This window comes from Cryptotermes secundus, unplaced genomic scaffold, assembly GCF_002891405.2.
Source record: "Cryptotermes secundus unplaced genomic scaffold, Csec_1.0 scaffold1061, whole genome shotgun sequence".
In the NCBI taxonomy this organism is placed as follows: Eukaryota; Metazoa; Arthropoda; class Insecta; order Blattodea; family Kalotermitidae; genus Cryptotermes; species Cryptotermes secundus.
Window position 1 is genome coordinate 38,018 of NW_019727416.1, and position 24,853 is coordinate 62,870.

At 38.1% G+C, this 24,853-nt stretch overlaps 1 protein-coding gene across 1 annotated transcript in view; it reads left to right on the forward strand.

Moving 5' to 3' along the window:
• LOC111864774 (synaptosomal-associated protein 25) overlaps positions 1-24,853 on the forward strand; it is a 78,883-nt gene that overhangs the window by 37,217 nt on the left and 16,813 nt on the right. The window contains exon 3 of the mRNA XM_023852283.2: positions 9,711-9,759. Within this exon, the coding sequence (XP_023708051.1) occupies positions 9,711-9,759 (49 nt within the window). The remainder of the gene's footprint in view (positions 1-9,710; positions 9,760-24,853) is intronic.

Genomic DNA, 24,853 nt, shown 5'->3' on the forward strand with positions numbered 1-24,853 from the left:
GAGCAACATGTCAGAACATATATATATATATATATTGTCACGTTTTGGGTGTATAACACGACAAATAACTTCACGCAGTTGTCTGATATAGCAAGTTTATTCCGTTCGCTCGCCTTACACACACTTTACAAACATTTACACTTGTAGTGTTACAATTACTGCTTACAATATTCCGGCCGACACTGGACTCTCTTCTCTGGCGGTTATTCTAGGACTGACTGCTTCTCGTCGAAGCTGGGCTATTTATAACCTCGGCCGCTGCTAGGGAAATGAATCCTCTGTTATAGCAGTGGAAACGTTGCTCTGTTGGTTCCGCGTTTCCTACGCAATGACCCATTGTCATTGCGTTGTCTCTGTGGGAACGCTTCGCGTATTCGTCGGAACCGTGGAGATTCGATGTTCTCTACACAACGGCTCACTGTTGGGATTACCGTGCTGCTAGTGTTACTTCCTATGCAACTGTCTATTCTAGTGTTGCCATAGAAGCAACTCTTCTGGATTCCAGACACGTTACAATATATATATCAGTGTTTGTACTAAATTGTATTATTTTTAACTTGTTTCAACAGCTGTTGGAGCATATCTCATCTTTCTGTTTTGACATGTTCTATATCCAATGGTTTTATACCTGTAACTGGATCTACTAGAATATAATAAAGATATGATATGATATGAACATGTTTTCAGTGATGTGTACAACAGCATATGTAGAGAGATTCATATAGCCATTGCATTCAGGTCAAACCTGTTAACCATTGCCTGTAAAGTTGTAACATGGGAGAGTGTTTGCACACAGTTATTCTAAAATTGTATGCAGAGATTTCTTTATAAATTATTCATTCCTAAATTGGCCTTGTTCCTTATTTATGAAACATGATGCAACAGAAATTTATAATTTGGAAGTGTGAACAGAAGTTCTTTAGAATCACTTCTGTGTATGCCCATGCATGCTTGTGTGAATAAATCTTTGGAGTTTCTGCAATTCACAGACTTTTGTTGAGGAAGATAATGTTTTTTGTTAAAGTTAAAGTTTGATTTTGTAGACACATTTTGGATAACAGTGAGAACTACAGAATTATTTTGTGAAAGTGTGAATGAAATGACATGGCAGTATTTATCTGCTATCTGCATTTCAGTACACAAGGTGCGTATTACACTTAAACATCGGTCCATCTCAGTTTATGTATTTGTATTGCACAAAAGTTTTATTTTCACTTTCTTCAGTGTATACTTTCTCGCAACTCTACATTTCCCCTCTGTTGTCTGGACACTGGAGTTGTCATGTGCATTATATCTATGAACTCTCTAATACAAGGTGGTATCAGAAAATTCCTGGAATGTTATATTCGTAACTGCATCTGTGAAAGAAGATGAGAGGAGCGGCCCAGGTCACATTTCTGCAAGCCTATTGCATCAGTCTGCCATGTGACACCGCATTGCGGACACATGTTGTTTTTACTAAGTGCTTTTTCAACTTTATGTTTCATTTTGTCTGTGGTGGATGACAAAATTGAGCAATATGTCTGCATCAAGTTTTACATAAAGCTCAGCAAATCTGCTACTGAAACCCTTGAAATGCTTCTTGAGGCACCAGCAAAATGACAGATAATGTTGAAAAAATTTGAGAACTTGTTCACAAAGACCATTGCTGAACAATCCATGAGCTCACAAACATGGTTAGAATCAGTCATAGAGTTTTCCAGGAGATCTTAACAGAAAATTTGAACATGTGCTGCATTGCTCCTTCGTCATGACAACATGCCCGCCAACATGTACCTAAAAACCACAGAGTTAGTGACTAATAACAACATGGTTATCATTACCCATCCTCCCTACTTGCTGGTCTTAGCCCCATGTGATTTCGCTTTGCTTCCCAAATTGAAAATGAACCTGAAGGGACGACGTTTTGAAACAGTGTCTGACATCAAAAGGGAATCACAAGCGGTACTCGGCAGCATTAAGGAAAATGATTTCCACGGTACTTTTGAAGCGTGGGAAAAAAGATGGGCTTGCTGTATATGTTACCAAGGAGACTATTTTGAAGGATATTGCAGCCAAAGTTGAGTTAGGCCAGTATTTCTTTTATGACCTATTCCGGGAACTTTCTGATACACCTCGTAAAAGTATTCTCTGGTGCTGATGTATGAATGTTCTGTTAAGAGCACATTTTTCCTCCTTCATGCAATATCTGTGTTTATTTCACACTTTGCTGTTGTGATTCTTTGATTGTTCCTTGTGCATTTTGATGTTTGTGCCAGATCCAGTGAGAATCATGCAGTTAGCAAGACGATTTACTGTAAAGTTGTGGAGCATTCATATTTATTATGAAATGTTTATGATGATGAATTATTAAAATCTTCTTTTCATTCTTATTGATTATGTAGGTATAGTTAAGTATTTATTAAATTTGCCCAAGCTGATTTACTTAAAATGTGTCTTCTTTGAATAATTTTTCTTCCATCAGGAGGAGACAGATTTTTTTGTGGGATGGACATATTTCCCACTTCCAGTTAGAACATCTTGTAAAGACTCTTTATTTACAGAAACTGTTGGTACCTGAAGGAATGTTGGTTACCAATTTCTCGTCTTTGCTGTGTGTATTTACTTTTTCCCTTGTTTCAGGAATATAGTAGCATAAAGATATTCCAGTGTTGAAATGTATCCATTTCATTAACTGTAAACCAAGACTTAGTTGCGAAAAAAAGAAGTTTGAAGTTAAATTTCAACCGTAGAGTTAACCTACATTCTCAAAAGAAAAGTTGAGGCCATTTTACATATATCTGTATAAATAAAACTCATTGTGACTGACTCATGTGATTATGATGAATAAAAACATCATTCTGTGAAAATGTTGTATTAAAATTCCGGATGGAATGTTTTACTTGAGTTTCATATCACTAGGACAGAGATCCAACTGAAATACAAAGAAAATGAATATATGGAATTAAAATCTCATACAGTCCAATGCAGAAGATGTTGAAATTGTTATCCCTCCATCTGAAGAAACAGACCAACACAACACATCATGTTTGTATACATAATCCTGCCAGGTTTACCACGTGGAATTACAGGCTGAAGTAAATGGTGCAATCTGGACAGGCAGGGACTGGGCCACTGTTGGAAAGTACACAGTATTGTTAAGTTCTTTTCAATAGCGAATGATTACGAGGTTTATAATTATTAATTTGTTGAATGCTTATTTATGCCATTGGATATATTCCATGTTTGATAATTAATATACATATTGTATGTTGGTAAGCCTGTTACTGGGTACTGACCTGGAAACAAACGATGGCACAACATTCACTGCTAGGCAGCAGATACTTAATAAGCAAGTATATGCATCTGTTACTGGGTAACACCTTCGCAAACAAACATGTTCCCATGGAAACAATTCGAGTACAGCAATGAACAATGTTTTCTATGCAGTCTGAGCTGAATTGTTAAAACCAAGACAGGTTTAGAAGTTCGTCGCTTGCAAGGAAATCTGTGAGGAGAAGACTTGGTCAGTGCAGTTGAACAATCCCCACTGTTAGAGGCCATTATCAGGAGGCAATTAGTGGAGACTGCAGCAGACTGAAAAGGCTTAGCATGTGCCATAGTGATTTATAGTGATAGTGTTATACTGATTTATATTTTTGACCTGTATATGGTCAATAAATCCAATCTCCTATTCAAAATCCCACTGGGAGTCACTCTGACACGTGACGACTGGTGTCGGAAGTGGTTGGTTTGGAATCACACTCCAACACATGACATGGAAACTGCAGTAAGAAGGTATATAGCCACATTATGAAAGTGGAAAAAATGATGGCATGCCTTCTGGCTGAAATAAGAACCAACTGAGATGAAATGAAAGAGGCAATAAGAACCAACCAAGCAAAAATGGATGCCACTCTAAAGGAAGTGGGAGAAGAAATGACAGCAAGGCTGGAAGCCATGATACAGGCCAACCACGAAAAAATGGTCAAGTTAGATGCCCATCATGAAAGGATGGAAGCCCTGATGGATGTCAGTCTAGAGTCGACAGAGGCGTGCCTAGAAAAGATTGAGGTGAATCAGGGAAAGGTAGAAATCAAGATAGAAGCGTGTCTAGAAGAGATGCAAGGGGAGACCATTGAGGCACTGAAGTAGCGGTGTGGGGACCAGCATCTGGGTGTAATGCTCTGTCTGATTGACCTGTCATAAGGCATCAGGGACAGTGTCGCAAGGGGAAGCCATAAAGAACGGATGCTTGAGAGACAACAGACGCTAGGAAAGCGGCAATAGAATTGGGGGCCAAGATTTTAAGGAGCAGCTGCATCTAGGAAGCAAGATGGCATTCAGAAAGACTTTTAGACTGGAAGTTGCGAAGCAATCAGTTAAGTTTTCCATTAGGCTGCAGAAAATGAGTGACTGGACATTGTGGAAGGGTTGGCCCCCTCCAAAACAAAAGAAGGTACTGCACACAGGGTAAGAGCCAGAGATTAAGGAACACTGGCTACTCTAGATAGTTCTGCCCACACCAGCCAGAGGAAGTTGATGGGATAAGCGGCCTTAAAGAGGGGGCACCAGAAGTGATCGGAAAGTGATCACCATTAGAAATTAGCCACAGGGAGAAAGGTGAGACTGGTTACAGATGTCACAAGCACAGTCCTGAAAATAGAAGAAATGACGATATGCCTGTAAGCTGTTCGGGAGGAATAACCTTAAGGAGGTAGCAATGTAGCAGGTAGACCCATTAGTGGGTAACAACCTGGAAACAAACAACAAAAGAACAATTTTTGCTAGGCAACAGATTCTCAGTAAGCACTTACACGTAGTTGTTACTGGGTAACCCCTTCGCAAACAAACACATTTCCATGGAAATGATTGGAGTACAATGAACAGCATTTTCTACATGTTCCAAACTGAGATGTTATAACCGAGACAAGTTAGAAGTTAGTCAGTTGTAAGAGACTCTGTGAAGTGAAGGCTTGGAGAGTGCAGTTGAATAATCCCCACTGTTAAAGCTGTTACCAGGGAATGACTAGTGGAGACTGCAAAAGACTGGAAAGGTGTCTGCTGTTGTGATTTGTAAAATATGGAAATTAGTGATAGTGTTATAGTGATTTGCAGTTACAAACTTTAAGTGGTCAATAAATCCAATCGAAAACCCCGTTGAGAGTCACCCTGACATGTGACAATATATTTTAAAATTGTGGCATGGGAGGTAGAGGTGATGCAGTTTTGCAGGTTCTAAAATGCTGATGTAACTTTGAACTTACTTTACTTCGGTTTACAAAGAGTTGGCAGGTTCTCTAAGATTTGAATTCAAGAGTTTTCGAGTTCTTTACAATTTCAATTCAAAATGAATAAGTCTGTATGCACAGAAAAATCATAGATAACAGTATATGCTTGGCATGTGTAAGGCTTACAGTGACATAACTGTAAAACAGAGAGATCTCTCCTGACATCCTGAAACATCTCACATGATAAAACCAAGAAATTCTGGGAAGAACCAGTGATGGTTACTTCCCTTTAAATGTTTCATTCTGTATGACAGTGCTAGCAAGATCTATAAAGGATCACTTATAAGAGTTAAGTGATTTATTTCTGTGCATAGTTTTAACTAGTACAGATTTTGACTATGTCAGATTGCCCCAGTGGAATCTCAGAGTTTTTCACTGCCATCATATTAGTAATTGTTAACATATAAGATGTAAGATTTGAGGTTTTCACGGTGGTAACTATGAAGAAAGCAGTCTTCTGGTATGTGGCGCCATGTACATATTGTGTGACTAAGGACACCGGGTGTATACAGTATCCCATGTGAGTGCAGCAACGTCTATATTGGGCAGACGGGCCGTTCCATGGACATGAGGTTGAAGGAGCATCAGCGGTGGATTCGTCTTGAACATCCAGACAAGTCAGCTGTAGCTGAACACAGTATTGATCTGGGACACCGCATTTAGCTTCAGAACACCTCCATCCTCACCATTGAGATTGATCACCATCCCGACAATATGAACAGAGAGGTGGGGTTTTGTCTCAGCAAGTCATGGAAGCCTCTCATCTGTTCTCTCAAGAAACCTGCGGGACATGATGCCACATCCACAAGGCCACGCTAGTCCAAGCCCGATTCGCATAGCAACCCTGAAGCTTAAGGGTTGATGCCCTCCTATTAACCTTGCCTTTCTCCCCTGACACAATGTTCTGTACCTACTTTAGCCTGCTACCTGCTGGCCCACCTCCCCAGACCCTTCTCCTCTCTACTGATTTCCCATGTAGCTCTTCCTGCTCTTATACAGCTGGGTTTTTTCTTGACTTCAGTCTATGAGCACCTGCTCATGCTGGTTCTTCACTTGCAGATTTTCTTCTATTCTTTCTTCTACCCTGAAAATGTAGGCCATAAGTTGCCCTGATACGTCGGTTAATACAATATCGACGCGGTGCTACATCCCAGAAGACTGCTTTCTTCATATAAGATGTTTTGTACATAATTTCTAGGTGCTTGTACAATCCGCCTTCATAGAAAATGTCATATGCATGGTGCATTCGTTATTGCCATCATACCAGAAGCTAAATATCAGTTTAATGTTTTGCCCGTGTTCTGTGTTAAACTTTTATTAACAAAAGTTGCATATATTTTGAGGATAATGTGTGACTTGTTACTGCCATGGCTGCTGTATTTAGATACTAATTATAACAGAACATTGAAAAAGTTAAGATCAACTTGGACTCTAGTGGCATTATATTCGTTCCAAATTCCATGAAAATTTGTCAGTTGGTTGAATATTTTTAGAGGGGATTAGATATCAAGGCACACAAATATATGGTATAGACCTAATACATGTTATCTATGTCCACCATCAAATCGGGTAGTGAAAATGAAATGGATTCATTTCACTGAACCAAGTGAGTTTCATTGCTGTAGCACAACTGTTTAATTTGATGTCGGTTATTAGGAATTACAGGAGATTATAATAATTGAATTACTGCACAGTTATATTTTGTATAACATTAATTTAATTACCCTCAAATGTAATTTTCTTACCCAGAATAAAAAATACTGCTATTCGAATTAATCTGTTAACCTTTCTTTGGGTTTGGAATTTAAGGTTGTCTGTGCATAAGAATATTGATTTTCATTGGCTAGTTCGGAGTGACAGTATGGAATCTTATCATGAAATTATATTATCTTTATTTATCTGTATTGTTGTGGAGGTAACATAAAATGACAGTCTTCTTTTACAGCAACATTTTTTGCATGATTTAGTTTGGTCTTAGTGGTATTTCGCTTGATGGTATTGTAAAGAAAGCTGCTTCTAATGTGATTGAGGTATTGTATCAGTATAGATTTGATTGCTCATATTAATGTGTCTTCTCTAAAAATTAAGTACAGTTATAATATTTTAACTTAAACTCCAAAATTAGTCATAATGTTCTTATAAAGGTGTATTAAGATATGGTTTTCTGGGATGTGACACTGTATACTTTAGTAGATTGGTTGCTTCAAACATTGGTACATATCTTCAAGGCTACACAGTGTTACATCTGGAGAAGGCCCTGAGAATGTCAAATGTCACGAAGCTATATTAAAATTATATTTTGATACTGGCTGTTAACCTTCTCACTGTTTCATTACATAGCATGTTCACCATTCTGTTATACTGGTTTATTTGGTACACAGAAGTAAGTTCAACAAAACTATTTCAAGCCCCAGGAACGTCAGTAGTTCGCATACATGTTTCAGAGATTATGGATTATGTGACTTTTAGTTTCTGTGAAGTATTTAGTAGTGAAATAATAAAACAACTTGATAGTAATCTTTGTCGGAGAGTCAGTGGCTTAGTTTTACCATATATATAATTTAGTTTTGTTAACTAAGTTCTGTGTACAGAAAATTCCCAAACAGCTCTGTGGAACGTCGGGCTGAATCCCCACCTCGAAGGCAGGGAAATGGAATAAATTGAGAACCTGACATTGGAAATTTTATTGTTTTGTATGTATGTGTACCTGTGCTGTGACTGTAGTTAGTTAAGACAATCTGGTAAAGGGAAGAGGGAGCAGGAGGAGCGTGTGGTTCAGGAGGTAAGGAGCAGTGTGCAGTAGCCAAAATAAAAAAAAAAGTCAAATCAGTGTCTGCTGCATGTGTCTGTAAAACTGTACATATTTTCATCCTTCTTGGGGAACAAAACAAAAAAATACAACAGCAACAACATCATCAAAAACAAACGACATGAGATCACTAATGGAAACAAAGTTGTTTGTCTCCCTCACTACACACACTCTCTCTCTCTTTGCTTTTCTCTCTCTGTGCCAGCTCGCAGCTTGTGTCTCTTTCATGTTGCTCTCTTTCTGTGTAGGTGTTTTCAAGATATCCCTCGCCCTGCCCTGCAAATCTATCTAGTGGCTGTACTTTTTTGTTTGTTCTTTCTCTTGTGGAATCTCTGTACAGCTGTACTTACTGTCTTGTAATGTGTGTACGTATGTTCAGTGTGTCAGTGTTCAACACTCAATAAAATTCAACTCAGTGTGCCATACAGCTCTTGCTGTCAGCCTGCATGCACAGGTGTGCTACAAACCCACAGGGGACATACATTCACCTCCAATCCCAGCAAGTTATTTTGTTGTATGTGTTTAGCTGGAACCATCGGTGTGTGGTGGTGATGTATATATTACTGTGAGTAGCATTGCTTGCCTGTACTCACATTTTATGCAGTTCTTTCTGTTAAGCAGATGACTGCAAACACAGATGATTGAAGACTTTAGTTTTGCCCATCACAGTGTAGTTATGTAGTCAAAATTTATAACAAGTGATGAATTAAGTTTCTGTTGTTGCAATCACAGGTTTGAATTTCACTACAATCCTGGATGATTGTGTTCTTTTAAAAATTCTTTGTCAGATGTATATCTTGTAAATGGCTCAAGTACGGAAGTATATGTTCACATTTGATGAGTCCTTGGCTAGAGAAATCAAAGAAGACATAAGAGAAACCAGTAAAAACATAATTCTGGTTGTCCACCATTTTTGATGACTGCAAGCAACCATGTACCCAAATAAATGTGAACCAAATTTATTAGTAACATGACACTTTGTTCATTGTGTAAGGATCGTTTCACGCAGCCACCTCTGATACAAACTGTTCCTGTATATTTTTTTTATCCAGTATGATTGGTCTCTATGATGCCATTGCCAAACTTTGACTTTTTGACTTTTCTCGATACATAATGGAATGTTTGCAAGGATAATTATAGTTGAAGTCCAAATTTAATTTTAAAATTAAATATTTTAGTTTTTGTTAACAGTTCATGCAGATTTACTTTTTTCGTAATTTATCACTGTATTATTTATATTTGTTTCTAACCCCAATCTCAGATTGCATATATTTACATAAAAAGTATAATATTATTATTCAAACCACGCTATGCGAGTATATAGGCCTTTTAGTACTGCACATTATTTGGATGTGCATAACATCTCTGCATGTAACAGATGACATTGGCATATGGAATACAGTCAGACCCTAAAAAAGATTTAACGTTGATGTGCTCTTGGTGTATTTGACATGCTTCATCATGTAAATTAAGTTACATCAATCTGTGTGAAACTGATGACTTGCTGGGATTTATAAAAAAAATCTTAATGTTTTGGCCCCTTCTTTGGGTGTCATAAAATTCGTCGAATCTGCTTACTTTGTCGATAGGAAGACTAAATGGCTGTGGCTCTTTCTTTTTGTGCTGCTCAGAGCAAGGAAGCTGGCATCCGCACACTGGTTGCCCTGGATGACCAGGGAGGTGAGTTCCCCTACTCCTCCCTCACATGATGTCAGATCTGGTGGAGGAAGGAATCAGTCTGATACTGCCTTCAAAGTGTTGATTTGTTACCGTGCTTTTCATAAATTTTGTCAACAAAATGTTATACAAAGCAAAAAGACATTGAACATTAGTATGAATATCCACTAGGCCTGACACTGTATTCCTGACATGCATCAATTCCTTTTGATGACTAAATTTACATCAAATGGGCATGACACATTTGAGAAGTAACATTTGTTTCATGTTAATGATTGTGTTTAGTATCAAAATATAACTGTAATTTTTTTTAAGAATGAGTAGGCCAAGATAAAAAAAAATTCACTGATCTACAATTTATACTGCATCTGTTTATTTCAAATTCAGTTACACATCCATTAGGTCATATATTAGTTGTAAATTAAGCACTGTTATCTTTCATACAGCTTTACATGAACATAGTAATATTTCAACTTTGAATTTCTTACATCACTTACCATACATCTGTCACTTATATTCATTCACCCTTCTTAATATGAAGTTCTTCATTGGCTTCATTTCGTGAACTAGAGTTGTACATGTTTGCCACTTGAATATGACCAAGATTTTGTGTTTTGTTTAATGGAAGATAGACATTGAATGAAGTATGATTCATATCCTGATCGTTTTTCCCTGCCGTAATTCATGTGGCATGCCCATTTCTCAATAAAAATCCTCTCACACCTTTTAAGTTGTTAATTACTGGCCATCATTAAGGATGGTGACATGAAGACTGCACTCCACCTGTGATTGCTTTCAGCAGCTACAGTCAGTATTCTCTTGTAAGGTTGTTTGAAGGTGTTTATAAAATAGTAGCTTGTAAAGCTATTCAAATCAGAATGTGAACAGACAAACCAGGACTAAGACAGTAAGGCTGCATTCGGTCGCATGTATTATGTTGCTTCATTTTAAAAGAAAGTTTATAATTTAAAGTTATAGAATCTTCATACTAATTAAAATATGTACTAAATTTTACCTAACTATGTAAATCTTTCAGTGATCTGAACATAAATTGTAATATCTGTACTAACAGAAAATACATGTCAGTAGTTCACTTTTGTTATTATTATATGGCTCTTTGTAGGATGAGTCTTGCTTTAACAGCTACACACATCTATACACATGTAAGTACTACACAGTTCCGTAAATATAGTTTAGAACATAATACACACTGTTACAATATTTGAAATGTAATAATGTACACAGTTATGTCATATAATAATATTTATTAAATGTCCATTTGTGATTTTATGTTGGTTTCAAACTATTATGATGCTACAGACTTTGGGCTGGTGTGAATAGATGGAACAGTCTTCTTGATGATAGCAAAAGAGGCATCCTGTATTTGTGAGTTGATATTTATTTCTCTACACTACACATAAAAAATGAACATATTAGACAGTCAGGTATAATAATCAGAGAAATACTTGAATGAGACATTCCTGCCATGTTTTAAAATTTGAGGTTTCTTCTGTTACCGAGTTCTGTTGTGAACCAGCACTCTGCCCCACATCACAGTGTTTGGTGCTTAGTTCTAAACAAAGTAATGAACATAAACACAAGTGTTACAAGTCACATCAGCGAATGAATGAATAACTGTACATTTAAAGAAATGACTTTGCATGTTTGTACTGTACTCAGGTTGTGTGTATATAAAATCTAGTTGAAGGTGGTATGGTTGTTTTTTGAAAGGCTTTATCTTGAGAAAATGGTATCTTTGTATTTTTGGCTCAGTATGCCCATCCTCAGCAAGACTTTCTTGAATTTGACAATCTACATGTTTATTGATTTCCTGCGTCCATTGACATTCATGGCTTGGCCGTGGTGGAGAGGCTCAGCGAATGTTGGTGTGTGTGCGTTTCAGTCTGCCTTCAGCTCTAGTGCTGCAGTCCAGCTGCACTTGCTTGCCATCACTTTGTCTTGTAGCAAAGCTATCCCTGTACCAGGCCATGAGGGCCCATGGGGTTGTGAGACATTGAGGGTCCCACATTATCTAGACAGTCAGTAAGGTTGTCAGCCTTATGCACCGGCCGCGCTTTACTCCCCAGGAACATTATTTAAGTAATTCCTGGTACTCATTTCTGTTAGAGTCTGAGTTGACCCCAGGGCCATAGTGCGGCTGGAAGGATCAGGTCAATTGAAAAAAATCCAGTCCATCTCAGAAATATTTCATCTCAATATTGCATCTACTTGCTTTTGCTTATGTCTGATTTTTCTTGCTCTAAAGTATTTTGAAATTTTTTGTTTTAATTTATGTTTCTGAAAAAATTCTTATGCAGAAATGAATAGTGCTGCGTAAGGCAATAACTTATATTTTTATCGGCTAATTCCATGAGGCAGAACCCTTCTTCAGAAGCTGATAGTCTCTCTGCTGGATAAGAAATTCCGTGACCTGTTATAGAACCAGAAGGGCTTAATACAGTGTTCACTGGATACTATCCTAAGCCAGAGGAATTTAGTCAACATCCTCACATTTGTTTGCTTGACATTGCTCTTTAACAAGCCCATGGAAATTGCACAATGTTAAGAGAGACTTCACAGAATTCACTTTGTGAATATGTATATAAGTTTGTATCTTAAAAGTGAAGAATGCTACAAGCAGCGATACAGGCAAGTACAACTGGACATTTGTCTGTGTGTTCAGTCAGGATTCCTCCCCCTTACACATGTCCTCACAGTTCAAGGAAGGGGGTTGACACTGTAGAATTCATGTTGGAAACTCATTTTCCGTTTCCTGCTTTCGGCAGTGTACGCTTCTTTGTTTCTGTTTGTTCTTTTGTTGATTATATAATGTTATTTTGTAGCATTTTAAATATTTGTTTCCACTTACATCTAATTGTGCGTGTGTTTGTTTTTAAAATTTTATTATTTCCTTATTTTCCTGCCATTGTAGAGTCAAGACGTTGGTGGACAAACGCTCATGTTGTTGAATCATCAAGGGGGTAAGATAGCCCATAATAGGGCACTGTTTTAGTAGTCATGCCAATAGAGGTGTGAATGTTTATCTTGGGCAATCACTAACCCATGTTAACTTATTCTAGGAATGCACCAATGAGCATCATGCAGATTACACATAACAAGTTTTCTGGGTTTAATTACCTGCTAACTGGAGAATGATTTACAACTTCAGCAAAAGTTGGAAAATTTGTCTTCAAACCAACTTACATTAAATAAAAAAGTGGGTCCAGTTTGTGGTGGTGGAGGTGGTGGACTCTTGACTGTATGTGTTCCCACCAACAGAAGGCTGCAGAGTTGGAGCCAGCTATGGTGCCTGTAGTTTGTTAGTAGTTGGGTAGTGGTGTAGTGGTAGTGTTAGAACAGTAGACCGTCTGTACTGCTCAGCAGTCCAGCCCAGCTGAACCTGAACCCAAGGATCGAGCAAGCTCACTCAGGAAAAATTCCTCCGACTTTTGTAATCGTTTGTGTTGCATGCAGTCCTCTTTTTATTTAACACCACTTTAATTCATTTATTAGTCCTTGTTTATTTATTTAGTCTTATATTTTAATTTTTATGTTTATGCATGTTTGTAGACTTACTATGTTTTTAACTAGGGATGACATAAAGCATTCTTGTTTCTGATATGTGAATACAACCATTTTAGCGTTTATGGCTGTACTATATTGGTCCATTTTTTTACATAAAGTATTTGTTTCAAAATTAATAAACTTGAGAACCTAGTGCTTAACATGGTTTAGATGGTATGCTTCACTCATAAAATGTTGCATTCAGTTGCTGCAGAACTATGGTAATTGCAAGGAAGATGTTACATTCAGCATACAGTTATGAAGTCCTCAGCATCATGTAAAACATAAATGTTTTCTTTGCAAAACCATAGTGCATCGGTGTCTTTAAAACTTTTTGTGAATATGTTTATAATGTTTCTCATTGAAGAATTTCATTGTTGGAATTGTCATCCCTAGGTTGTCCACTGGGTTACATATTTTCACTGTGTTTGTGAATAGGATTATAGTTGTTTTCGGTGAAGTTATTCATCTCCACACTTGTTGATGCTCCTGTTACTATTTTTGTAGAGCCACGAAGTCGGAATGAAAACGCTAGTGATGTTGGATGAACAAGGGGGTAAGGTTCCATATTATGTTGTACTATGTTGTACAACAGATCTTTCTGTAGATGTGTGGGTACTCGACACGAATCGAGTAATCACCTGAGTGTCATGTGTTCTTGACGTATTTACTCTTTTTTGTTTGTGTTGGGTAACATGCGAATATTATTTGTGAGCCTAAATCATGCCAGATTGTTAGGAGCAAGACTTTACTGAAATTATTCAATATTATACGGACTTACTAGGCTTTATGATAAGGTGAACGTAGTTGCTAATACTATTTTCTTTATGTTGTCTGCTTTAAATTTCATTTTATGGTAATTATGCAAAAGTTCTTTGACCATGTAGAAGCTGCATGTATATGGCAGACAGGCAAGCCTAGATTATTTGAAAAACTTTGTCAGATTTGTTATTTTAACACCAAAGATAATATGAATCTAAATCTTTCCCCTTTATAAGACTGCTGCAATTGCTTATGCTCTTATTCAGTGGACCTAGTCTGAGAGTGCAACCGTTTGATAAATAGTACAACATGTCCTCTGACCAACAGAAAATGATATTGGATGTGTTACCTTAAACACGGAAAAATCTGAATAGTTCTGCCAACTGAGTGTCTGTCATATACACATTTATTTTAATTTCACTGAAATAGCATGGAATTAATGAAGAGGTTAAACTTAATATCCTTTTTAATTTTTTGGCAGTGTCATATTTTAATAGACTAAAAGAGAAACCACAATAATCTTCATGGTATATTAGTTGCTTGTTATAGGTGGAACTCTAAGCTTGAATGGTCAGAGATTCCATTTATATGTTTTGTGGTCAGGGGCACCATTTCCTTGTATCCAGTTCTGGGCAGCCAGTACAGTAAATGTGGCAAGAGAAAGCTTTCTCTCCATTCCCATCATGCAGACCCTTGCTCCTATAACTTGCGTAACAGAGGAGTTCTAACTATAACATACATGCAGTATCATTTCCTTTGGTGCAATTTGCCAACTATTTTGCAAATTTAAAATTTATTGAAGAAAGCAGTCTTCTGGGATTTGGCACCGTGTATATGTGGTGTTAACCGACGTTACGGTATTCACGGAAAAGAACATATGTCACTTCAACACAATTGCGTTCATAGTTAGGACTCTGAAGCTGACTGTACAGAAACTTTTACTCACAATTGATAGTCACTGGCACATGAGTTCTTAATAGCTTACTTAGTTGACTAGTACTGTACAAGAATTATGGCTTGAGGCAGTTTTCACGTACACCATCAATCAGCCCATAATACAAGGTTCCTAATGGAGTTCTGCCTACAGCAGACAAGCTATATGCTGCAGTTCTAGCCCGCTTTATGTCCCATCAACAAGCAAGAAGTCTGGTAAATCTGACCTTTTGTATCAGAATACTGGTCATCCATTTAAAGGTTATAAGTTAAATTTGTTAAATACCTTTGCTATTATGTAACATAATCTAAATATTACTATTTTCTTTCACTATTCTTTTGAACACCAAAGTTATATTTGCGTACTAAGAGTTTGTGTGCATGTGAGATGCTTTGCCATGACAATTCCATATAAAGTTCAGGTTGTTAGGAATGGGTATACAGAGTGAATGCAAAATGTTTTGCCAAACTTTGGGTTGTGGTTACATGTGTACACAACTGTTGCCGTATGGAGTGGTGGCCCATTATAATTCTATAACGTTTATGGACAGTGGCCTGGCTAGCATATCTTATGGTATTCCAAATGTATTAGAGTAGTGTGTGTTCTTATAGTTGTCCATCCATCATTACACAGAGCTCAGAACAGTGTCTCATAGACTGTTGTATGTGTTCAAAAATCCCTGCCTTCTCTCTGATTGTTCACAAGCATACTCTACATGCTGATACAACTCTGCTACATCACAGACTAAAGTGACATGAACTAAACTTTTCAAATACCCCACAAAGTATGTCCATCAGATTGAGGTCTGGTGAATGTGAAGGCCATGGAACAGGCCCACATTTACCTATCCACTGTTCACCAAAGATTTGATTTAGGTGTTGTCCATTGTGAATGAGAAAATGGGGTGAAGCCCTATTGTTCATCAACCAAATACGAGTTCATATTCATAGAGGTACATCTTCCATGAGTCCTCATATAACGTTTTGTAAAAAGAATTATGATATATCACCCCTGTGAGTCTACTTTGTAGAACATATGGTGCTGTTAGTTAAATCCCCATGATACCAGCCCACACATTAATTGAAAATCATTGTTGATGTCTTGACTGCAGAATTGCATGGGGGTTTCAATTTGGCAACACATGAGTATTACAGAAGTTATAAGTCATGCATCATTGGTGAACAGAATGTCAGAAAATATGGATTGGTTGCACATTTTTGAAGAAGCTATCTGCTGTACACAGCTGTTCTTGGACAGTCAGCAAGGGTAAGGCCTTGAACCCAATAAAGATGGTAAGGATATGGTAACTGTTAATGTAATAGTGGCACAACTTTGTGTGTGTGTGTGTATGGGGAGGGGGTATCTTTCCATGGCTGCAGTTCTCCTCGTACTAGTCCCAGGTTCCTGTTCCATGTGGTGCAGCACCCTTTCGTCCATATCAGGAGTTCTTACTGATCACAACCTCCATTCAGTTCAGTGAAAATGCACCATTGTCTGAGATACTGATGAATCCCCCCTGAAGATACTCCTTTCCAGAATCCTCTGGCTGGGTAACTATTCTTGATAAAGACAGTGTGCTTCTCTGGTATTGTCATCTGCCAAACCATACGCGAAATGCATGTCTGCTATTTCTGCATTTGTATAATTATTTTCCATTGACAGCAGAACTACACAATTTGATTGTCACACACATCCGCCCATGGAATGTGAAACACTGACTGATGGCTATCTCTGCTCTGTATAAGACACACATGGGATGAGAGAGTACATTTGTAAACCACTGGAAAAAGCAAGAGGTATGCTAGATGGGCTGTTGTCCTCAAGAGTTTTAAGTGAGCCATTGCTCTGAAAAGCTACCATTTTGGACACATGTTTATGTAGATATTTTTCATTGTTTCAGTGTGTGAAAGCATATCCCAGAGTTTGGTGAAACATGTTTCATTCGCCCTCCATTTTACAGTTGCCATGTTGTTATTAAAAGAAAGCTATTTCCTGCAACAAGAAATTTGAAATTGTATGATAAGTAGAAATGTACTTCTAAGAATGCTCTTGTATGAACTTTATTGCCTGAGATTTGTGATGACAGTTCACATGTACAAATATTCAGTTAATTGAATTCAGTTGTGGAATAGTTTAATATGATTAAGCACTATGCCATGGAGGTGTGTGGGCTAGTGGATGTAGAGATCCACATTTTGGCCTCGGCACTAGTTGGAGGTGAGTGGTCAGCTTCACGCCCCGGCCGCTTTACTCCCAGGGAAAGAGCCCTCAGTACTCAATAGTGAAGACAACACCACATGCTGCTAGAGGGAACAACACACAAGCAAGGGGCAAAATTACAGATTGCAGACGTAACAAAACAACGGGCTTACGAATATAAAAGCAGGCTGCTGCGTTAAAACATCCGAAGAAAAGGAAACAGAACTAAACAAGTGTACAACACCCCTTGTGGGGTGTAATAAGAATGTTACAAAATTTAAATGAAAACAAATTTTAATAGTAAATTTCAATAGATTTTATTTGTTTAAATGAAGTGAACTACAGCATGTGCTATTTTAGCGCATACCAACTAGACCACAACTATGATGGTTTGAATCATGAAGCATGCAGTTGCATATGTAATGAATGGATAATGTTAGTGCAGCGTAGCAGTTTTAGCATAGTAAGGCATGTGAGGATGGCCATTTAGGGCCGAGACATGTGTTAGACGTGAAAGAGAAAGAAAGAAGGAACAATTTGTTGCATTGTTGATGGACTGTATAGTGCATAAACAGTTTCAGTTGTATGGTTACAGTTTGAATTCAGTACTTAGCAGTCTGTCACTGATGCACTGTATGTTTGTTATTGTTTGTTTGTATTAATGATCTGTGCCAAATACGCTGAGATGAAGATATATTGTCAGTACTCTGAGTGTACAGTGGCTGATAGAGAGGAAACTTCTGGTAAATTCTTGCTCCTGATTATGTTTCAGTTAATGTAAAAATGTGTACATTTTGAAAGGAACTTACCCAACACTATGATATGTAACTGTTTAAAATACTTCTACCTGAAATCAGTAATGTGTTGGTTAGTGGTCATTATCATCGCCTTTGTTTACAGTCTGTATATAAGTAGTGAAGAGTTGTCTTCTTGTTAGTATTTTATGTATATCTTTATATCTTTACACACAGTGCATGTCACATTGTCAGGTTGGTTGTGATCAGTCCAGTTGATGGAATTATCAGCTGGAGCTGTAGTGCATTGCTGTGTTCTTGCTTTGCTTTATGTTTTAAAATTGAAACAGTGCGTAAAGTAAACCCCTTATCTTTACCTTTGGCACAGTGATGATAATGGTCATTCATTTAACAACTTCTGTTTTCAGTCTCATCAATATTTCCTTTTCATTTAAAATTAATTATGTTAACTTTTCTGCTTTTAATACATTGTATAATCATGTAAATTTCTAAGTACTCTACTTTTAAGTCACAATACATTTTTCTGAAGCAGATTCCCTTAGCAATATGTGATTTTTCGTCATGTTATAATTGGCATGTTTTGCAAGGTCTTTTTCTGTTTTAAGGGGATACAAGTTAGGTGAAGGCTTTTCCCCCCCTCCCACTTTCTGTTAATCAATGACACTTATCTCAGAATTAGGTATGCAGAAACAGTAGTTTCAATTTAAAGTATACCCTATCTATACGAGTAAAGTAGATATTGGATTTTACAGCTTTATAGAAAAGATTTTTTCTTACTAGCATTCATTCAGTATATAGTTTACAGTTTTCTTGTAATGTCTTCAGTTGTGTATCTGTAAAAGCTGACTTCTGGTAATACTATAATAGTAAGTTATAATATTCCTTCCTTCAAGGGACAGTACATGTCTCTGCAGTTTACTAAGCTAACAGATGTGCAGTGAATGCATGGGGTGAGAGTAAGGGGAGGTGAAATGAATATGTGAAAGAATTATGAGAGGGATGATTAATTCCAACTTATGTCTTTCATTATTACAAGAATTACTAATGCAGTTATTAACATCAATTCTTTCATAACGACTCACACAACACTCATACAAACTATGAAGGATTTCACAAAATGTAAGTGCAATTATGGTTATTTGTAGTGTAAAGACCTCAGAAGGTTTGATTAGGAGATGGACATGTACTTGTGTTTCATTGTGCACAATTGTCATTAAGACAAGAAACACATGCCACAGCAGAATTTAAACATTTTGAGTGTTATTAACAATGCCCTCAGTTTCAAAACTATGTAGCATTGATAAGCTAGTGTTTTATGCATATTCATTCATATATGGAAAATTGCGTTGGCAATTCAGGTCTTAAATAATTTTCATTCTAACCTTTTGAAACATGACTTTCTTATAAATAATACTGAAAGTACAGTTCCTGCCTCACACAAATCATGTTGCATCTGCATTATAATGACTTACTGGGTAATGCAATTAGTGAAACAATCACTGTTTGCTCCGAGTATCGTATGGAACACATAAATAAACTCTGTGGGCAATAAGCAGAGTTTTTTTTAATGTTAAGGCAGGTGTTATATGTGGTAACTACTTTGCTTCAAAGGGTTTACCAAGTTTTATGAAAGTGCTGCTAAATTCGTTACATTTACTAATTAACAGTATTTTTTTTTTTCCTGTGGCACTACAGCCCCAGTTTGGGCCTAGGCCTACCTCCATGAAACTCTCCGTTTCACTTCGGTTTACTAGATCTTACACATTCGGTAGGACTCCTTGGGCGAGTGATGAGCTCTTCGCAAGGCCTCTACCTGTAGACAAACACAGAAAAACTCACACAAACATCCATGCCCTGAGTGGGATTTGAACCCATGATCCTGGCTTCCGAGCAAGCGAAGACAGTGCATGCCTTAGACCGCTCGGCTACCGTGGCCGGCAATTAACAGTATTTGTTATACTGTATTATTCACTAATATTAAATGAACCTAATATTATTACAAATTGGTCCATTTACCTTCCAAAAATATAATGTTTTCAAGCACTAAAGAAGCAAACATGTACATCACTAAAATATCTTGTATCTTTAATTAATCATCAGGCATGTAAATTATTGCAAAAATTTGGTGTCTGGATGGTTAACACATTGGAGATACTGTGTATAGTAATCACAGTCACCAGTTAGGGAGGAAGACACAACTGAAACCTTCCCTGACATTGTATTTCTGTCATGATGGATTATACCTATATGTGCATGTGTAGTAAGTAACTTTGTAATATGGAGCCTTTCTTGGCTAGGTTATACTTTTTCAGCTGAAGAAGAAATCACCCCCCAGGTTCATTACTATTTAGAAGATCCCAGCAATGAACCCATGTCCTGAGCCATTTAAGCCCAAGTTACACACTGACATGCAATATTCTGCTCAGCTCTTTGTTCTCAAACACCGTCAGTCTATGTCTAGTGCCCGGGCCACTGCAGTGGGAAGCTGGAAACTAACTGCCTGAGCTATGATATGGTCCTATGTTTAGGGTAAGGGCACATATGGAAAGAACAGTTAAAATTACGGTTTTATACATTGCAGTCTTCTTGGGGGTAAAGGGCAGCCAGCACATAAGGCTGACAACCTCATTGTCATCTTTGAGCCACTTGTACGATGGGAAGTCATAATGTTTTAATTTTCACCATGAGAAAATCATAATTCCAAAATGTCATTCTATATAGGATATAGCCCATTTCCTAGCTTGCCGAACAGTCGAATTTTCCAGCACCAAGTGGACCAACGGAGCCACCAGAAGGGGCAGAAGCAAAATGGCAACATCAGTTGAGAAAGTGGAGGCTCGCACTGTGATACGGTTCCTGCATTTGCAAGGGAAGTCTGCCAGGGAGACCCACGACCAGATGACCGCTCTGTATCAGGAAGGTGTACCATCATATGGCACAGTGGTCAGGTGGCAGAGGCGCTTTCATTGTTGACAAAAGCTCGAAGATGAACCCAAAGTGGAAGACCATCTCTCACTGAGGAACTGGGAATTGTGGCACAGGTGAAAGCTTTGATCCTATCCAGTAGGCCCATCACTATCGAAGCTATTGTTCATGAGGTCTGCATTAGCCATGGGTCAGTTTACAGCATCATCCATGATGAGTTACACGTGACAAAGGTCGCTGCGCGTTGGGTGCCACGACTGTTGACACCAGTTCAAAAACAGCAACTGATGGATGTGGCAAAGAAACTTTTGAAGTTGTGTCGAGACGGAAAGATGGAATTTTTCGATCACCTGATCATGATGGATGAATGTTGGGTCTATCATTATGACCCTAAAACAAAGGAAATGAGCAAGCAGTGGAAACATGCAGACTCCCTGCCACCAAAGAAGGCCAAATCACAAAAGTCATCAGCCAAGGTGATGTTAAGTGTGTTCTGAGTTCGGCGGGGTGTCATCATGACCGACTGTGCGCAAAAGGGCGTCACCATCACTGGCGAGTACGATGGAACCTTCTGAGAAAATTACGGGAGGAAATCAAGAAAAAGCGACGCGGAATGCTGGGAAGAGGTGTGCGACATCTTTACTACAACGCACAGGCTCATGCTATGAGGACACTTGCTGCCAGTTCGGGATATGAAAGTCTCTCCCATCCACCATATTCACCAGACCTGGCACCGAGTGACTTCCTCTTTCCACGGCTAAAGCAGCCACTTCATGGTAAGCGATTCCATTATGATGATGTCATTTCTGCATTGGAGGACTTTCTACACAGAATGAGACCTTCTATGATGAATGTATCCAGCAGCTAATGCATCGTTGGGGAAAATGTGTGGCCTTGCAGGGGGCATATGTAGAAAAGGACTAACTCACAGTTTCTTGCACCTGTGTCTCTGTTTATACTGGGTGATAATTACAATTTTATTACTTCCCCACGTATAGAAATGTGGGGAGTCTTGACATCTCGCAACCATATAGGACTCCACAGATTATTACAGGGATATTTTTTTTTTGATATGCTCTTAATTTCATCTCAAATATAAAATTTTGATACTCCGTATATTGCTGCCATTTTCAAGATCTTGACTTTGCACTTGTTAGCAAGATTTATTGGCTATTCCAAAGACACTGATCCTATATTGCATTCTGTTGGTGATACGTGAGCATTCATTTAGTCTTCTCTGCCTCATTAGTAGCACCTAATGGCGTTAGTCTTCTCTGCCTCATTAGTAGCACCTAATGGCGTTATTGTGGTATTCATTTTTTATGTAATAGTCATTTTCATGGACTAGGAACTGAGGTGTTCATTTGGTTCTAATATCTGCTTATTTTCTTTGGCCTTTTCAAATGTATATTCTAAAGTGAAGTTATATTAGTTATTCAGCCATCTAATTCCAGCAGCCCATAGTCACATGATACTGTTCCAGTCACCAAAGGTTTCTGTATTACATTTAATATACAGTGCTGAACATCACTTGCATGCTGTTGGTAGGTTACATTGTGGAATCCATCAGTATTTCACTACCTAGCTGTTTTGATAATGGGACTAACTTGCATCCATTGAAGAGGCAAAGAAGTGAAACTGGAGGCAACATCAACACTATACTGAAGCCTCAGAAAGTCCCATGAATCAATCCTTGCCACATCTCAAAGTTTTCATGCATACCTCTCCAGTGGACTCCCTTGTATTCTCCTCCACCCATTCACAGACATATTGACAGTGGTAACCTTTGCCAGTGAGAAGTGCTTGGGCTGGCTGAAAATTGCATTAACTTTTCTGTTACTAGCATTTAAGAAGAAAGCCATGATTTCAGGCATCAAATGTATATGTAATAAGTAGCATGATTCAGCATACATGTTGGTAGATTGTGGATTGTGGTCTTCTGGATTTGATACTGTGTAGTCTGGCAAATAGTGTATCAGACAAATATACTGCCTCCATCTTCAGGGCAAAAGGGAAGATGGAGGCATACATTCCTCCAAAACATTGCCAAACTCTACCACACTACATGATGACATAACCAAGAAGACCACAATCTACATCTTCAGTGGTGTGAAAACTTCAGATCTCTAATTTGATAGACTGACATCAGTATTTCCTTTTCTGTTATTATGAAGGAAATAGATCACAGACTGTTGCTTGGCTGTCATCTTGAGTTGCAAATCACAGTATATAGGCCAAGTCAGCAGTATGTTGTGTTTCACAATTTATCTACAATGCTATGGAGTGCACTTCATTTTATTTACAATTTTTAGGATTTGTGTACACAAGAACTTAGTGCATTTCCTTCATGTGCCAGAAGGGTTTTAGTACTGTATCAGTCTTGAATCTGTGAAAGATCTTAGAAAAGTAAATGTTCAGAAAATAAGAAAATGTTGTGTCATTTATACACTAATCATGCAGCCTTACTCACTAAAGGCTATTTATCCCCTCACCTGCCTTGCATAACTGCTTTTAAGTCTAATATAATGGTACTTATGAGTCTAGATGGTTGGAAGTTTTAAAACCAGTCGCTTGAAAATAAGGTGGAGGATTAGTTATTATTATGCATGCATAATTTTAACATCACCCACACTTCATATGCACTTTGAAAAGAACACTGTTCAGAGTTTATTTCATATTCAAGCACCTTCACTGAAATTTCAGTTCTGTGAACTTTGTCATGAAAGCAGTGAATTGGAATTTATATTATATCTGGACCGTTTATATTGACACTGTTTTTTCATACGCTTATATTGTTCACCTTTAATCATACACGGTATGTCCAGGATCTGTTAGGACTCATTTTTTAAATTTTGCCCTTCAATGCCATCTGTTGGCGAGTTGTGGCATTAAGAGTCTTGAAGTTTCAGCTGTGGCTGTCTATAATTTCAAAGCGCAAGCATCGCTGCATCATATGTTCTGACTTTGAATGTAACAGTACTGTTCCGACGCTCATCGGAAAATCGCGTTTCAGCAGAGAGCCAACATCAAATTTTGTTTGAAGTTAGACAAAACATCGGGAGAAGCGTACAAAATGATGAAAAGTGTGTACGGTAGTGATTGTTTGAGTCACTCGAACATTTTTCAATGGTATTCTGTATTTCATGACGGCAGTGAGGACATTGAAGACACTCCAAGTGCATCGAAGCTGAGAACAAGTCGCACTGAAGAAAATGTGAAAAGAGTGACCGAAATCCTTGTATCAGACAGCTGTGTTTCTGCAAGACTCATCGAGGAGCTTTTGGGAATACCAAAAAGTATTGTGCATCAAATTTTTACCAAGGATTTGGGCAAACGGAAGGTCTGTGCGCGGTTTGTACCGCATGCGCTATCAGGCAATGAAAAACATGCCAGAGTGGAACACTGCAAAGATGATGTTACGGTCAGCCCAGAGTGATACAAAATTTACAAACTCGATTGTTACTGGTGACGAGACATGGTGTTTTCAATATGAGCCTCTCACAAAGCGTCAGAGTGCAGCGTGGTTGAGCCCAAAGAAGCCGAAACCGAAGAAAGCGCACATGCAAAAGAGTTGAGTAAAGACACTGCTAACTGTTTTCTTCGATTCCAAAGTAATCATTCACAAGGAATTTCTGCCAGAAGGTCAAACAGCGAATTCTGATTATTATCTCGGAGTCCTCAATCGTTCGTGGGCGAGAATTCTTCGAATTCAACCTGAATTCCGAGACCAAGGTTCCTGGTCGCTCCTCCACAACAATGCCCCACTCCACAAATTGAAGATCGTGCGTGATTTTTTGGCCAGAAAAGGGATCACAGTCCTTGATCATCCTTCACATTCACCAGATTTGGCTCCAGCAGATTTGTGGTTGTTCCCAAAAGTTAAGTTGGCGATGAAAGGAGACCGTCATGACACCATCCAGGACATCCAAAGGGAATCTACCGCAGTTTTAAATGCAAT